The sequence below is a fragment of the Magallana gigas genome, chromosome 3 (genome assembly GCF_963853765.1).
Source record: "Magallana gigas chromosome 3, xbMagGiga1.1, whole genome shotgun sequence".
Lineage (NCBI taxonomy): Eukaryota > Metazoa > Mollusca > Bivalvia > Ostreida > Ostreidae > Magallana > Magallana gigas.
Genome location: NC_088855.1, coordinates 23,588,204 through 23,605,937, shown reverse-complemented (window position 1 = coordinate 23,605,937; position 17,734 = coordinate 23,588,204). Strand labels below are relative to the sequence as shown.

General features: G+C 34.1%; 2 protein-coding genes across 5 annotated transcripts; one reads left to right on the top strand and one right to left on the bottom strand.

Moving 5' to 3' along the window:
• Positions 1-1,117: 1,117 nt before the first annotated feature.
• Positions 1,118-4,948, top strand: LOC105328682 (YEATS domain-containing protein 4). Of its 4 annotated transcripts, none has more exons than XM_066078997.1 (8): positions 1,118-1,231; positions 1,669-1,745; positions 2,246-2,365; positions 2,548-2,614; positions 3,587-3,681; positions 4,015-4,107; positions 4,289-4,376; positions 4,663-4,948. In XM_066078997.1, exons 2-8 carry the CDS (start codon positions 1,707-1,709, stop codon positions 4,839-4,841), a joined length of 681 nt encoding a protein of 226 aa, XP_065935069.1. In that variant the 5' UTR covers positions 1,118-1,231; positions 1,669-1,706; the 3' UTR covers positions 4,842-4,948. The 4 variants fall into 4 exon arrangements, with proteins under 4 accessions (XP_065935069.1, XP_065935068.1, XP_065935070.1 ...); XM_066078996.1 differs by having other exon boundaries at positions 1,157-1,235; XM_066078998.1 differs by lacking the exon at positions 1,118-1,231 and adding an exon at positions 1,329-1,366.
• A 1,654-nt stretch (positions 4,949-6,602) lies between these two features.
• On the bottom strand, positions 6,603-17,668 carry LOC105328681 (uncharacterized). Its single transcript, XM_066078994.1, has 14 exons — positions 17,207-17,668; positions 16,236-16,368; positions 15,204-15,343; positions 14,547-14,655; positions 12,752-12,827; positions 11,916-12,077; positions 11,388-11,613; positions 11,017-11,163; positions 10,436-10,589; positions 9,651-9,761; positions 9,138-9,207; positions 8,277-8,467; positions 7,830-7,967; positions 6,603-7,452 (listed from the first exon to the last, which is right to left on the bottom strand). Exons 1-14 carry the CDS (start codon positions 17,398-17,400, stop codon positions 7,363-7,365), a joined length of 1,941 nt encoding a protein of 646 aa, XP_065935066.1. The 5' UTR covers positions 17,401-17,668; the 3' UTR covers positions 6,603-7,362.
• Positions 17,669-17,734: the final 66 nt, after the last annotated feature.

Genomic DNA, 17,734 nt, shown 5'->3' with positions numbered 1-17,734 from the left:
ATAGTTCCATTCATCATCAGCAGATACAACATAATAACAAATGTTTAGGATATCAATGTTTATTTATTACGTGAAAGAAAACAAAATTAACGTACAATTATTTTTAAAAATCCCCCTTTTCAAAGAAATATAAATGTGAAGTATTCATATTCCTACGCTATCTTTTTCACGAAAATATAGGTCATTCTTCGATTAACAATTTTTCACTAATGACTATTGCTTATATTATTACAGTAATTATATTACTTTCATGATTATTCTTCGTTAGTTATCACATACAATTTAATCTCTTTAATTATTTATTCATGTTTATGAGTGTGTTTTTCTTTTCTTTTTTCTAATGACGGAATAGTTATGCAACACTTGCACCATACTCGCCAGTTTTCTTAACAAGTTCAGTGAGTTTAACTTTGATTTTAACAGTGTTCGGCTAAGCGCACAGTGTAACATCTTCGCTAGCCAAGGGTTTCTGATCCGCACCGCTTCTGTTCGTGAGAATAAGCGATGTGGATCAGAAACCCTTGGCTAGCGAAGATGACAGTGTAAAAAAATTTAAAACTCGAACATCTTGGATATGGGGTAAACCAAATCTTTTCTTGTTTAATCTTATAATATCACAAGTTCTAAGTAGAAATAATCTCATAATATTCAAAATTAGATATGCGCATTGAATAAAACACATCTTATAAATACCCAGTCGCATTAATATTTGTAGGTATGTGAAATTGTAAACACCGGAATAAAATTAATGTTTAAAACACGACCAATAATTCGCAGCAAGAGTTACTTTATGCAAATGTCATATGGTCTGATTTGGTCATTATACCACTATTTAAGACAAAAGATCTAAACTATAGCATCATCTTTTGCAAAATAAATTATATGAAATACCGTGCCTTTTAAAACGGAATGCCTACTCGTTGCCTTTCAACAAGCTTTGCTCTAGTTTGGTACCAATATATTTTATCTGATCAGATGGGATATTATAACTATGCCCTTTTGAATTTTTATTATATTCTATCAAATCAGATAAACAAAATCCATACACAATGCATAATTCGAATTTTATCACGTTTTCTTTTTGGGTTTGTATGTTTCCATTTAGGTCTATCATATCTATTTGGGGTATATCAACGTACCGCCTAAAACTCATCATAATCAATCGGGCGTTTTACGCTGGCAAAATTAATACATGGCTTTAAAGTCGGGAAAAAACATTGATTTGAATTTGGTGGGTATGCATTTGGATTCAATTATTTATTATTTTTACTGTTACCTTAGAATAGAATGCTTAGAAAATCATCCCGAAGAATAGGCCTATTTGTTCTGACAGAAACGAATCAGTAAAATGTGTTCCCCAGAACAGGTTATTCGACAATTTGTATACATTAGTTTATATGTATTGTTGACCATGTTGACTGGTCTGTTGGTCAGGAGACACGCGATTTACACACAGTGTCTCAAGACTCTGTGGATTCTGAAAGACCTCGAGGTGGTTCAACCAGGGACGTATCTACTAACCCTGGTACAACGCAGGGAAGATGGACAGAAAGAATGTACCTGACCTGCATGCATAATAATAGCATAGCATAATAAGCAATGAAATAAATTTTGCTACTTAAGTCAGAATTTTAAAATTATAACAGTCCTCAGATTCTCTTTTATCAGGGGCCATTCATGGGGTTTTAAAGAACAAGACTAGCAAAATGGCAGAATTTGGCCCAGATTCTGGAGGACGCATGAAGGTACATTTAAAATTCAATATACATGTAGTGCAATAAAATAATTTATCACATTATTGCAGTATGCAAAAATTTAGAATTGTTCATTGTAAACGTTTTTTGATATCATGTTTGAACTACATTTAATTTAATACAGTAGAAACCATGATAAAATAAGATTGCAGTAGTGTAACAAAATTAGGTAGGAAAGGGGAGGGGCAGTGTTTACATTGGTTGCATTATCAGAGCTTATCACCTGAAATTTTGGGATTGGTTGGCTCTAGCATTAACAAATATTTTAGTTATATATTTTTAGGTGTGCATATCTCTTCTTATTTACCCCCTTAAATAATTAATGTACAGCCTAATGTATTTAATACAAAGGAAGACCACATGCTCTATACTACAAATCTCACCATCTACTTCTAAGGATCAACAGAATTTCAGATTAGTTTTGCCTGTCTGTGCACCTGTATACTCGACACATTTCATGTGCATTTGATTTTGATGTGATTATTTTGAAGGGTCTGACAATTGTTAAGCCAGTGATTTATGGAAATATTTCTCGCTACTTTGGAAAGAAACGCGATGAGGATGGACACACTCATCAGTGGACGGTATACGTCAAACCTTACAAAAACGAGGTACTTTAAACGTTAAGATACCTTACCATTGTACTAATTATGCACTGTTTCAGAATTTTGTTTATTGTATCAGTATGATAAAAAAAATCAACTACTATACTGATATTGAAAGGGATGTTGACGGTTACATTTATGTTTTAGAACTTTTATATTATAATCATTGTCTTGATGTTATTTTATAGGATCTTTCTACCTATGTGAAAAAAATCAACTTCAAACTTCATGAAAGTTACCCAAACCCAAATAGAGGTATGTTTTGAACGTAGATATATATTTATTCATGTTAGATTTGAACTGGTTTTATTATACCCCCCGCAAACAAAGTTTGGGGGGGTATATAGGAATCACCTTGTCCGTCCGTCCGTCTGTCTATCTGTCTGTCTGTCTGTCTGTCTGTCTGTCCGTCTGTCTGTGCAATCGTGTCCGGTCTATATCTTTCTTATGGAGAAACATTGGAAGTTCTTACTTCACACAAAGATTGCTTATGACCTAAGGGTGTGTCATGACCTTGACCCAAGGTCATTCGGGCAAGGTCAAGGTCACTGCCAGAAAAAGTGCAAAATTCGTGTCCGGTCCATATCTTTCTTATGGGAAAACATTGGAAGTTCTTACTTCACACAAAGATTGCTTATGACCTAAGGGTGTGTCATGACCTTGACCCAAGGTCATTCGGGCAAGGTCAAGGTCACTGGCAGAAAAAGTGCAAAATTCGTGTCCAGTCCATATCTTTCTTATGGGGAAACATTGGAAGTTCTTACTTCACACAAAGATTGCTTATGATTAAAGGGTGTGTCATGACCTTGACCCAAGGTCGATTGAGAAAGTTCAAGGTCATTGTTTCAAAAAAGCTTAATTCTGTCTGTGTCATGTCTTGTATTAATGGAAATATTAGAAGCTAAAAATTAACAGTTTTCAAAAATAAAGCAGTTGTTATTTATAGAAAATGGACAGTGAAATAGATTCATCCAATATTTTCTATAATAGCAAAAATACACGCGTTATGATTTTTTTCTTAGCGGGGGGTATCAATTGTGAGCTTGCTCACAGTACCTCTAGTCTTGATTTGGTTTTGTTAGTACCTAGTAGCTGTATGAATGAAATTGCATCTCTTAAGAAATGCGTGAGAAAATGCTTAATGGATGTGAATATTGTCTTATATTATTGTTTGTGCCTTTGTGAAAAAGGTTTAGCAACACTGATTTCATATTTTTTTTATTTCAGTGCTTGTCAAACCTCCCTATGAAGTTACAGAGACTGGTTGGGGTGAATTTGAAGTGGTCATCAAAATATATTTCAATGATCCCAATGAAAGACCGGTAAAATATTTTTTTTGGATTTGTTATGTTCCTTATGCTATAATAATTGATTGATGTTTCTTTTAAAAATGACTTCCAGACTAACAGGACTAACTGAATATTCTCCAGGATCACCTTGTGTGAATAGATGAAAAACAAACATGGCATGAAACACAATGTGCATACTATTTTTTTAAAGGAATTTTAAAAGCTACATGTACATTTGTATTATTAGGGTATTCCAAAACACTAAAATGTATTGCTTCTCGATTATTGCAGTACATGTACAACCTTTTGTAATGTGCTCTACTTTTATTCTCAAGATTCAGAAATAAAGATTTTGATTCTTTTTAGGTGACAATTTACCATTTGCTGAAACTCTTCCAAAGTGAAACTGATATTATGTTAGGAAAGAAATCTCTTGTTGCTGAGTACTATGATGAAATAGTAAGTATCATTCATTTTTAGTTGGAATTTTCCTTGTTGAAACAAGAAAAAAATATATACATGTATTTATGAAAACTAGGAAATTTCAATGAGTTGGCCTACCATCTGTGAGTGAATGTGAGACTGGCCTAGGGTGTATGACAATAATATTTTAAGTGATAACTCCGTGTCTTGTTTTCAGGTTTTTCAAGACCCAACAGCAATGATGCAGCAATTACTAAACAGTACACGGCCTGTGGCAATAGGAGCATATAAACACGAAACAGACTGTAAGTACAATGTACAAGTATTTTTGTAAATAACTTACCACAGGCTTGTATAATATTGTATCTAATTTTCTCCAGAAAGATGGATTAAAGTTTTCTGTCCTTATGATTTTTATTAAGGTTGCATCTTTGATACAAATAAATGTGGGTTCTAATTTAAATACTAAAAGTATCATTTTTTACCTTACATTCTTTTTCTCTCTGGTTTGATTGTTTAAAATATTCATTCAAATTTTTCTCCCATTATCCTTGTAATTAATCTGTTCCACTTATTTCATTTTTGTTGAAGTTGAAGAAAAGAAGGAGAAGACCTTGGAAAAAATACTGTCAGCCAAAACGAAAATAAGATATGAAATCCAAGAACTTAATGAAAGGTTAAAGCAAAAGAAAGAGAGCATTCAAACTTTAAAGGACCATCTTGAAAAATTAGAGGATGCAGATGTGACTGATGTTGAAAATGTTACTTGAATTGACGACCTCGTTATTTTTCTACAATAGTGCAATCAAGATTGGACACTTAAACTTAGAAAGCTACCACATTGTATTCATTAATAAACTCATTTTTTCACATTAAATTTGTATGGTTTTGACTGTGAACAGGTTATGTACGAAAAAGCTTCTGGTATGATGGCAAGAACATTATTTAGCTTACTAAGAATGACAAAGATACCTACAATGGAAGTAGATATTGAAGTAAATTTTGAAGAAGGACAAAATATTTTTTTTTTAGGGAATCTTGTTTTTTTTGTGTGAACAGAAGTTTGCTTCTATTGTATGTCTTCTTATTTGTCTTCATTATTCTTATTATGTCAACCTATTATGGACACGTTATTATACAAATCAATCCACTCTATATTTTGCTGTTGTTTCAAATATCTTGAGAAGCCTTGCTCATCAGAAATCAAACTATGCTATTAGCGGTTGTTTTTTTAGTAGATGGTTACCATTGAAAATGATGTCATTACGCCAAACTACTCAGGACAAAGGAAAACATTGTCCACGGCGTATCTTGTGAGTTGTGGACCACCATTTGTTTCAAGTCTCAAAGCTGATTAGACGCAACGGATTCTTTTTAGAATATTTAAATGCAAAGAAGTGACCTCTTGAGAAAATGGTTCTCCAGTAGATTGAAATTGGGCAAGATAAGTTGCCTTTGTCTTTGATGTTGCATGCGCATTTTAACTTTTGCTCATAGTATAGACCCTTTGTGGAACATGCATCAAAGCATACAGCATACGTGCAGCAAGCGCAGCAGCACCGAAATCATTGCAAGTAGAAAGAAGCGGAAGAAAACTTTAAACGTTGTTGGTTTGCATATAGTTTAGACTTGCCATTGTATTGCTTTAAATGTCATAAAGATACATGTATTACAATAAAACTATAAAAAAAAATACAGCTATTTATACACTTCCTTCAGATCAAATTGTTGATTCTGGTGAGAGATGTGAATCGTGGACCTCTTTAAAAGATCTTCTCTTCTTTTTTTTTTTGGTGTTCCGCAATTCAAAACCATATTTCACCGGTTCTTGTATTTTTAAGACGGAAAGAATTTAAAAAAAAAGATTTGCATTTAAACTTCAGACAGATATTTGTAACTAAATGTATTCATAACTACAAGTATCATGTTACATTGTATGTGAAATAGTGAAAAGTGGATGTTCTACATTGAAGAAAAACCCACACACACACACAAGCTGATCCCAAAGCTTGAAATTAAAAATTAACTGACCCAGTATCTTGGAAAATAAATAATGTATCATGGTAAAATTTAAGCTTAAAGGTACTCAATTCATCTTTCCTTCTTCAGCTTCCAAGCAAGACCAATTCCCTATCGTCTAAATTGCAATGGGATGTACAGGGATTGGGATGCATGAACCGTCTAGAAACAAGGGGGGGGGGGTGTGGAGGGGGCAGATAGTGGACTCAACCTGTGTCCCAGGGATATAAGTTCTTGGACCGGGGGATTTGATAGTCTTTGAGCTTAATCCACAGGCGCCTGACGTTAAAAGGTTTTTTTATATGACGATAATTACCTTAACATTAATTATTATTTTAGTTCATGGAAACTATCTCATTACATTTACATCAACCGGGTATGATTCCCTCTATTTCTTACGGAAAATTATTGTTAGCTTTATAGAAACTGACAGGACGTATACTAACCCCGTTAGTATATATATACGTCCCTGATTTATTTTTATAAATAATCAATGTTCAGATATCTGATTTATTTATTTTTTTATTAATAATCAATAAGAAGCATTCATCATTTACGATATTTGCGTAAATTTATGCATACTGTTAGGCACACTTGTTTTGTTTGAGTGGGAAACAAGACCTGTTCACTTCCGGATTACTTCTTTACAATTACAATTTATGACTAGCAAGAAAAAGTCACATTTAAAAAGTCACTGTTTAAATTTTGACTGCGGTATGAGGGGCTATTTATTGCCTCTCTTCACACAAGGGGACTTTCAGCAAAACCAAATCCACACATGACATGTTGTGTAAGACTATATACATTCATTACGTTTTATTAAAACAAATTCATACTTCAATGAGTGACGTGTAATGTTTTAAAACATTGAATGATACGTCATATACAATTAAAAAACATCAATAAACAATAATGGCAAATTTTAAGCGATAAAAATGAAACATATAACCTGAAAATAGGCCCTATAACAAGAGAATAAAAGATGGATGTGTTGTATAAACAATGTGAACAATATGAATGACCTAGGTGATTTACAAATGACACAATTTGTCAACAAAAACATCTTATATACTGTATTTAGTAGTAGTATCTCTCCTCCATTTGGTTTATTGAATTTATTTTGGCACTTTTACGTACGCGTGTACTTGTACAATTGAACTTCGATATCCCAAATTCTGATTCCTCCCGTTGTCTCGAATACCAAGAACACGGCATCAGATTTCTTTTCAATAGTAAACGTACAATTTGTTGAAATTGTAGCAAAATATAATGTTAACAAATCACGACTTGTTTTTTCTTAGTGATAACGCTCTTTTGGTAAGTTCTGGCTGGAGACAGGATTTCTTTCAATCTCGTGGCGACCTACAGTATAAAAAATAGCTTATTTGTCTTTCCAAGAACAAAATAATTAAAATATATAAAATTGAATTAAACCATAGTAACTTGTATTATCATATTTTGAGTCAATTTACATGCGGAAGCTACGAAATGACTATTACAGCCACGTTTTATGAATTAAATGAAGTGCACAACGAAGTATTTATTTACACACTATTATAAAATTGTTTAATTTAATAAGATAAAGTAAAGGAAACAAAACTTTACTCTAATAAAAAATTACTTCTGGCATGATTTTTATTTGCTTTTTTTGTTCAAAACATTAAACAACTGTTTTAACAACTCAGTTATATTACTTTATAACGCCTGTAAATTCTGTCCAAGCCATTTTGACATCATACCTGTGTGAATTTAGGTCGATTGTCTGGGTTGGCATTCCAACAGGTGTGCATTAAGGCTCGGTACTGCGGCATGATCTCCTTGGAGGACTCACTGGGGACAGAGCTCGGCCGCGTCCCCTGTCTTACTTTTTCCATCACCTGTAAAGAACAACGAAATAAACATGCAGTGTAACAGGTGATCTGCTGGGCTGGTACGGTCTCTTACGAGTTTTTGACCTGTTATGCTACGAAATACACAAAATGTCCTTATATTTTATCGAGGTTGGTTGAAAGGGTAAGGAAAATGGAAGATTGTGGCGAAACTTTTAGCATTGAAAATGTTTTAATAGTATACAACCTCCTCCAGATATACAACTTTTTTAATGTAACGTTTAATTCACGATAAATAAACTATTTCGATAGGCTTATTTCCCCAATAGTTCTGCCCCCCCCCCCCCCCACACACACCTCTTGTTCTGTGATGTCACCGAATGGATCCTCACACACAGCCAGCTCCCACATACACATCCCGAAAGAGTACACGTCGGAATATATCGTGTGGGGGGAGTCTGGGTCTGTCTCCAGACTCCGTGGATTCTGTATGACCTCGGGGGCGGTCCAACGCAGGGAAGATGGACAGCCACTGAATTGTCCTTGACCTGAAATGAATTAAATATCAATATCAATCGGTTAATCAGATGCAAAGAATTCTCTGTCCTATTCAGATAAATATTCGAATAAGTATTCATGGTTTAATTTGCATGCCAAACTGGGAGGTTGCCGCTATTTTTCAGAAAAGTCTCACATACGGTTTCCTGCCGAGGTCATTGCAAAAGCGTTCAGAAAAAGTTCCGTCCTACAACTCGCTGTTGCGCTTATTTTTGCAGCTTATAACAACAAAACAACTTTGCACAACTTGCTTTATTGTTGTCATACAACATACCAAGGCGACTTACTGCGCTGTCACAAAACTCACCGTCCCGTTCTCGTAATTTTGATTCAGCATGACAGCGAGAATTGTAATTGCGCGACGGCGCGTTGTGTAAGGTAAGGTCGGTTGTTGAAATGCATGTTCAGTTTAGATGAACACGCCATGGCCAAATCCGCCAGTTGCTGTTCTGCTGCATTGTTGTCTTTTATAATGTTTGCGCAACAGCAAATAGTGTAACAAAGTGATAGTAGCGTAACTCGCGTAAGTACAACGGCATTTTGCGTAACTACGCGATGCGAGACGTTGTGTTTGCGCGATGGTGTTTTGTGCGAAAATGCGTTAACGCAATCACATGTTGTTCAAAGTTTGAAGCGATGGAATTTTGAGTCAACACTTACAACAACACTCCTCTTGATCACAAAGCATTCTGAGTGGCTGTATTAGCTTTACTAGACCAAAATCGGCAACCTAAAATAAAGAACAACTCTACTCAGTATGGATGCCAAAATAATTTTTTTTTTTTGTTAAGTATATACGTTACTCCTCGCACAAGAAAAATAAAACGTGTGGCGTTAAATACTATAATAGCGACAAACTCATTATGGAAAATTGTGTTTCTATATTTTTATATAATTGAATAACATAATAAATGGCTCATATGTTAGAAATGAAAAAAAAAAGAATAATAGCAATGCAGTCTGTAAATGCATTCTAAATGTTACAAAGTTTTGTTTACACTTTTCTTAATCAATTATAAACACAGCGAAGTCATTTATAATAGTATGTATGTGTATGTATATGCTTTTGAGCAATATTATCGACATAAAACTCTTCATTCCCATTTTAAAAAAATCCATAGACTGATTATTTTCATAAAAAAAACAACTTTAAGAAAGATTGAGATAACTCACCTTTACAACGTCATTATTACTAATAAAGATATTGGCACATCTCAGATCTCTGTGTAGTGTGGGTGGCTTCGATGAATGTAAGTACGCCATGCCATCGGCTGCTTGCATACACTGCAATGCAAATGGATATCCAGAATATAAGTTAAGGATGCTGGATAGTCGACAAATTACCCATTAGATCTACCCTCAAATCCAAGATATGATTTTATTATAAGCCACAAACGACCCTTAGGTAAACAAAAATTCCCAATATTTTAACTTTAAAATTTGAATACTGTATACAGGTTTATTTTCGCCCCGTGCTATTTTCGTCCTTCCTCACGAGCAAACGGTTTCACCCCGTTTAGAATTAGGCCAGGTATAGTTGTGTTTAAAGATAGATACTAATTTAGTAACTTGAGACACTGGAATCTGCCCAGTCTTAAATTAGCTCGCTGACAACGAGGGCGAAAGGGGTAAAATTAAAACGGGGGCGAATATTTCCCTTTATACAGCAGTTTCCTGTATCTTTATACAGAACTCTATTCTCAGTTAGATTTTATGATATAGGCCTAGTCTAAAACATGGCCACGACCATCCATCCCTCTTAATCAGCTTAAGTATCGTACTAATCAAGATTGAAATAGTCGTATCTTTTTTATCTTGGGTTGCTACATGCACAGCATAATGCAATATAATATTTTTGGTCATTACAAGAAGTGGGTCTAGATGTAGTCTAGCCAGTTTATTTTCATAAGCTGCTTATATAAATTGCAAAATTGGATACTTAATGTGAAGAGCCTTACTATTTTAACCCTCTGTGGCCACGTGAGGGATTCCGTGCTGTTGTTGATGTAATACTTGACGCTCTGTCCGTCCACGAACTCGGACACAATGTAAGGAAGTCTGTTGTCTACACATATACCCAGCATCGACACTATATACCGATGTCTTTGACGGCTAAAAATATCACAAAATCAAATTTAAAGAATTTTTTATGTGTTATTCAACTAACGACTCTGTTTGCTAATTGAAATAAGTGCATTGGTGCGTTATGATTTTTTTCTGTAAATTCGTTGTTGATTAGTTCTACTAACGTCTTAAAATTGCAATCTAATACATTCGTTTGGACATCTTCACATAAATTAGGACTGTTTAGTACAGTGTACGTTAATTTTCTCAACAAGAGCAAGACGTCAACGCCCCAGAGGTTGAAGATTGGGGGAGGCCCATATTGTTTTGGGTGGGTTTTTTGTTCCGTCTGACCATTCTGCTCAAAAACTTTTAGATTTTTCAAAATTTTAAAGTTTTGATGGAAAGAAGTTAAACTTTTTATATTTAAATCTCATCGGTCAGTTTGGTTTATCTAACTGTATGTTCGGTATACCTTAGCCCCCAGACTTCTTCCTTCATCCAGTTTAACGTTTCCTGGCTCATCTGGTCGTCATGGATGTTGAGAGTGATCCTGGTCACGGCAACTTTCATTCCGCAGTACTCACCAACATTTGTGTCACTGTATATTCCTCCGCCGAGTCTGTAACCAATTATTCACCAAGCTTAACAAAAATATGCATACTATCGAAACCATATACTTTATTCAAATAGATTAATCATATAAAATTTAATTACATTGACGCATCCCCAGATTTTGCCCACACATACATACAGATTCATTTTTGTAAATATTATTACGATTATTTTTCTGCCAAATTTATATTTTTAGGTGCATAAAAAACCCAAAATCACATTACTTATTACCTTTGAGAAAGCTGTAAGGACTCATTAGAAATGAGACAATTGTCTAGCACAGGTATATTTATCTTTTTGTCCCTGTTTTTGTAAGCATCGGGTTCGTAGTCCTTATAGGCGGAGGCCCGGGGGTCTTTCGGTGGTGAAACTACCGGTAAAGGACGGCTACTGACCCCAGGGTCCAGTAGAGCCTCAGTGTTGTCCATAGTAAGCACGTGACTAGCTGCGGCTCTGACTATAATGAAAAATACACATATAGGGAATTCAAAAAGATGATTTTACGAAAATTTTGCTATTTTTTCCCATATAACGACATGTTCGCTTTTATGAGGTCGAGTTTAAATGATTTATGACGTGGAATTAACGTCTTTTTACAGTGATAATTACAATTCTGAATTTCTATCTTTTCAATTTATTCTAAAAAGAACTGATTCTATAGAATTAATTCGTTAATTGGTATTTCAATACATTTTTGCGCATAATTATTAGAATCGGTATCAAATGAATAAGTTGTGGACCATAGATTAGTTGTTGAACCTGGGATTTTGTTGTAGAGTTGGAGGTTGGCTCGTTTGCTGTAACAAGTGACTCCTACGCATCCAGCTAACACCAGAATCCCAATGTTTACGCCAAGAATCAAAATGATCTTTGTACCGTGGCCGCTACTGTCTTTGGAATCGGCTACTTCCCCATTTATTTCTGAATGAAAATGAATTATTATTTCATTAATACCTTTTAATAGAATTGGAGTTGCTAAAACGCGGAACGGTAAAACGGAACGAAGTGGATTAGAAAATAGACAATTCACTAACCGACTACAGCTACTCTAAGATACATTTCTCACTGTTTGCAGAAACAACAAAAACAAAAAACAAAAAACAAACCAAGCAAAGGATAACAGAGGCACACAAGCCACAACGGCTCACGTGGGCAACACATACAGAACCTTATTTAAAATTTGCAATTCATAGCACATACGAAAAATATTGCTTTTTCATTATTTTACCAAACATAATACGATGTTAATACATTAGCTCGCTTCTAAATTAATTCTACAAATTGCCCCGATGCTCTTACCGTAAAAGAAAATTTTATCTTATAAAACTACTAGTATGTTATGAACCCCATTTCTGAACACCCACAACCTAGTCATGATATGCAAAAACTGAAAACATCTTCAAACTATCTGGCTAATTAATTATTAAATCATAATCATTTACCGGTAATCAAATATAAAAGAATGGATTTGCGCTAAGACTAGTTTGATTAAATTTTGCTGAAATGTTTAAAAGAACCCCAGAAAATGAAATTGTATTATCGTTATGGAAAAAGACGAAATATGTAGTATGCAAAAGTTTTTAGAAAATGTATACCACGTGATCCAGCTTCCGGTAGATTTCCACCTTTACATCCCCCTGGACATGCGCATACGTGGTGAAGTTCAGCTTCCTGAAATTGTCTAACTGTTAATTCATTTAGTTTAATATTTAGATTCTTTTAAAGAGCTCTTCAAACTTAGGAGGAAAAAAGACTGAAGACTTTGCGAATTAATGTATAAAACCACAAAAAACTAAGAAAATGTAGGTATTAGTATTTTTATTCCCTTGATCAATTCTTGACTGTTAAGATTCTGAGGACTGATTCCCACTATTTCGTAACGAAATTGATTGCAATTCATTTAAGCATTGAATCATTATTTTTTGAAAAATGTGGTCTCATAACGGCAACGGTGTGTGCATACAAATTGAATAACGCGTGCTAGCGCGTTATGAACATTTGTTTGCACATACCGTTGCAGTTATGAGACCACATCTTTCAAAAAATAATGATTCAATGCTTATATTTACTTTTATAGCATTCATTCCCTTTTTGTAAATATGATTTATTTTTTAAACTATCTGCCTTATTCAACGAGTAATGCGCAATTAGCGGAAGAGCCGCTGGAACAGCCGAATTATGCTGACAAAAATAGTGCCCAGCGTTTTAGATTCTAATAACACAATTTTATTTTTCATTCTGTAATTAGATGAATTTACTTTTGGTGTACTAAGAAAATAATTAATTGAATTCATTTAACTGTTGAAAAATATTTACATCAATGAAATAATAATCAGCGTAAGTATAATTTCAGATCGTGATCCGGTTTGAAGTCGCGAGGAGAGTCAGTCATGTTCACCGAGATCCATGAAGACTGAATGTATTCATTCGCACCAGATTTGGTGATTGGGTCTTCTGTGTTATAGGTAAATATCACTCAAACCAATCAATGCAATTTAATAAGAGGAAAGAAAGTAAATGTAAATACATGTATAACGATGTAAAAACCGACAGGACTGAAATGTACAACCTAACGCGGGTTATGTATTTTTTCTGCAATGTCGCCACCTTCATATTCCTCGTGAATCACCAATGAAAACATTTTATTGTTTAAATAATATTATAAAGGGTGTCTTAAATTGAAGATGGTGTGCAAAAATGTAGGCTCCTATGACATGGGAATCAAATACATTTAGAATAGAAAATTACAGCTATGACAATGTGAAAGGCTTTCCGAAGCATATAATAATAATTTCTCAAACTTTTCTGTTATTTGCTATCCTAAAATGGAATCTATATTCGTTAATACTTTAAATTTGCAAATTCAGTTGCTAGTACATAGATTTATCCACCAAAAAAATGTTTAGTTAAATATTGAGGTGGGTTTCTTTGTCGGGTTAGCAAAACGCAATTACAAACTTGATATGCATTATGAAAATTATACTACCAATTTTTATCGGTGAAAAGATGCATGTATTCATTGCTCTAAAGGAAGACGGGTATCTTGTATACCCTGCATGTTCTTTATTTGCTTAAACTTAAAAAACCTCATACATGTAGTCGCCAAACAAGTCACTGTATGATTTTTTTTAAAAGTCGGAGACGAAAGAGTATATTAACAGCAATTGCCTCTGCAAAATTTTCCCCATTCTCTTATAATACATGTAACATTATACTATTTGGTGAACGTCGCAGAAACAATTGCCTGTTCTTTTCAAAATACAGACAGGTACATTACATGCACATGAATAAATAAATCAAGATCTTGTTTTCATAGACAAGAACGATGCATAGATGTGGTTGGGAAATCTTTTGAATTTTTCATCTTTCTGTTTACTCGCGTTGACCTACCACTCCAACTCTGGGGTTGTCGACAAGCAGAATGAAGCGTGCCTCCTCTGGGTCGTGGAGGCTCCGGTTACATTTGAGGTAAATACGACTTTTCTTTGTTGACATTGACCTTGAAAAAAAAAACAACATTCAGGTACAATTAGAGATATGGTATAAACAAAAATTATACAATCTTATTTTTAAGAATTTAAGTACATGTACACAAAACACAATTTTCTTCACAGAGAAAAGTTTGATTTGAACTTCAAACAATTTCATAACACGTTAAAGAAACGAGTTTTTTGGTAACCAAGATCACCCGTTTTATCAATTATGTAACTAAGCTAAAACTTGTTGTTTCTGTCCATGTGTTTAACATGCATTGTAAACCATAAGACATGTGCATGGTACAAGTACATGTTAGCATGCATGGCCATCGTGTGTTACAGTATACATGCATATGATATGTACATGTACATGTGGTATTTGTGTTAAGGATTCAATTATATGTACTTCTAATTATGTCTCATGTATTAAGAAATATCCTTCTTTACTATTTGAGCAAATCCTAATAATACAAAAGAAGTCGGCAATAAACATTATGACTTAAAATCACGTAAAAATATACGAATAACGCACAAGAACTTTCAGTATTCTGCTAAGAAAATGAGTACCAACCTAGACCCAGTGTACGTCATCATGACGGTGGGTGTCTGGGAATTTTTGTCCACTTCCAGAGAAAACTCCGGGCTTTGTTCATTTTGGATTCCATAGGGGTAGTAGAAATACCGCTTAGCTTCATGTGTAAATTTACATAACTGAAAATACATTGTCATAAAGCAGTGGTACTTTATGTGTTTCATTGGGCTTTTATTGAATTTTGCGTTGATCTGGAAGCAAGATGTAATAAGTAATAAAACCGAACGTAATAATTTAATATTTTGTAAAGTTACAGCATTACTTTCATTGACGAAAGACAATTCCTTATGGTTTTAGTTCACCTCAACCAAACCGTTAACTGCTACATATTACAATCTTAGAAACTTAACACACTGAATTTAACTTACATATCTCAAAAATAAGTTATACAAGAAACATTTAAAGATATCTATGTCGAACAAATAATTTCGTTTCCCAGACGAATAGTAATGGCGACCCACTATAAAGTATCGAAAATATATATACGTGATCGGTTTTTTTTATAACCACAGTATATGGATAGATAATTTTATACCATCCAAGAATGCATATCAATTAAATTTATTTTCATTTTCTAATGTTTAAAGTATGTCAAAGGCTACGAGATTTAATTTTAGATCAAAATTATATTCTAACGTGTGTGTTTTAGAATGGTCATATTATACGTATTACGAGCTGTATCTTATGAATATGCATGTTCAAAGTATGTATATTCAGCACATAAAAAGCCACACATATATACCTTACTATTAAAGATATTTTTGTAGAATTTCGGTAAAGTATTTTTAGAATTAGAAATGATTTCCTGAACTATACAAAAACTGGTATTTTGGGAAATATATCTATATAAGATATTCTGAACCACCACCCCCCCCCCCCCCACACACACACACACAATACAAAAACTGATATATCTATATAAGATATTTTGAACCACCACCCACCCACCACCCCCCCCCCCCACACACACACACACACGCACACACGAAAAAGCGTTTTGATGTTCCTTACCGTGACATAGTTACATCCGTCCCCAAATCGCTTCCCGTCATCCTGATGAGGATTTATTGGCTCGTTAAATGGCTGACAGGGATTAAATGTATAATTGTACGACTCTCCATGGGAAGTAAGAGTGGAATAAAAACTGTAATAAAGATATTATAATTATGGAAATTATATTATTATTATTATCAATAATATACTATACCCGTGCAATATTTGTTTTTGATATAAAGAATTCTTATTATGTCAAATTATGTAGACACATTGTCTTGTGTATGACAGTCAAATTCAAGTTCCAAAACTCAGACCATTAAGTAATGTCCAACATCATGAGCAAGAATTTGTTTGTTAATCCGAGCCTTGTTATTTAATTATGATGCAAAGTGATATAAAGTTCAAGAATAACTGCTGTTTCTCTCGTCTTTAATAACTGTTATCCAAATAAGAATGTCATGTTGTAGGTAAAATATCTATATAAAAACCAGATGAGATCCCACCCCCACCCACCTCTATTACCTCCTAATTGCTAGTTGTTGTGCATTTTCTATGCCCCATTCATCTTACAGATATAATTGATGAAAGATATGTTGTCAAAACTATATGGATAATAAAGTATCAACAAATTATATGTACTGTCATCGCAAATTATGATACATTCGAGTGTGCATATCATCAAGAAGATAAATCTTCTTGGTTTTGTCCGTCAAGTACTCGCTGTAGTTCTAAGTAACTTAGTTTTACCTCGGGCTTGTTTAGTCTTGTTGCATATACTGTCAGTACACAACTGACAAGTATATATAATAGTGTTAAAAACTGGGTCAGGTATCATTAAACTTGAATCATTTTATCAGGTGTTCTCGCTATCAAGGTCAATATCTGATATGAAGGTGTCATGACTATTGCTGTACTGGGCAGGACAACAAAAATATGATAATTATGATAACTAATATTTTATACTGAGCGAAGAAAAAAAATCTTACCTTGGAAGTCCGTCGCTTCTGGTCAGTGGTTTGAGGTTAATTTCTCCATAGGTTTCCAACTCTGCAGAGCAAAACCCAGTCTTCGTTATAGACAAGGCATCGGTGTCCTCGGGGGTACCATCGTTCATATAGACAGAGCAAGAGACAATTATGAAACTCGTTGTAAGAAATGTCATCAAATTCACCCAACTCATTTTAGATATTCATCTGAAGTGCAGATGACTTATTTCTGTTCGGCTTGCATAGAAGTGGGTCATGATCACACATGGAATGTACCACCTCAGGTACCGCACTGCTTGCTTGTATCAGTCTGATATAAATATTATCCCTCCATAAACCCAAAGTGTAAATCATTATTTAAAGGCAAGTCATGCTCATTTCAAGTCCCAGATAACAAATATTCAGCTGGTTTTTAAACACCATCATTACAGAAATGCGACCGTAGTCAATTTTTTTCTTTTCAATTTTGCCATTCTCTTTATTTGAATGAATATAAGATTACATTTACGGTTCGTGAAGCAAAGAGGT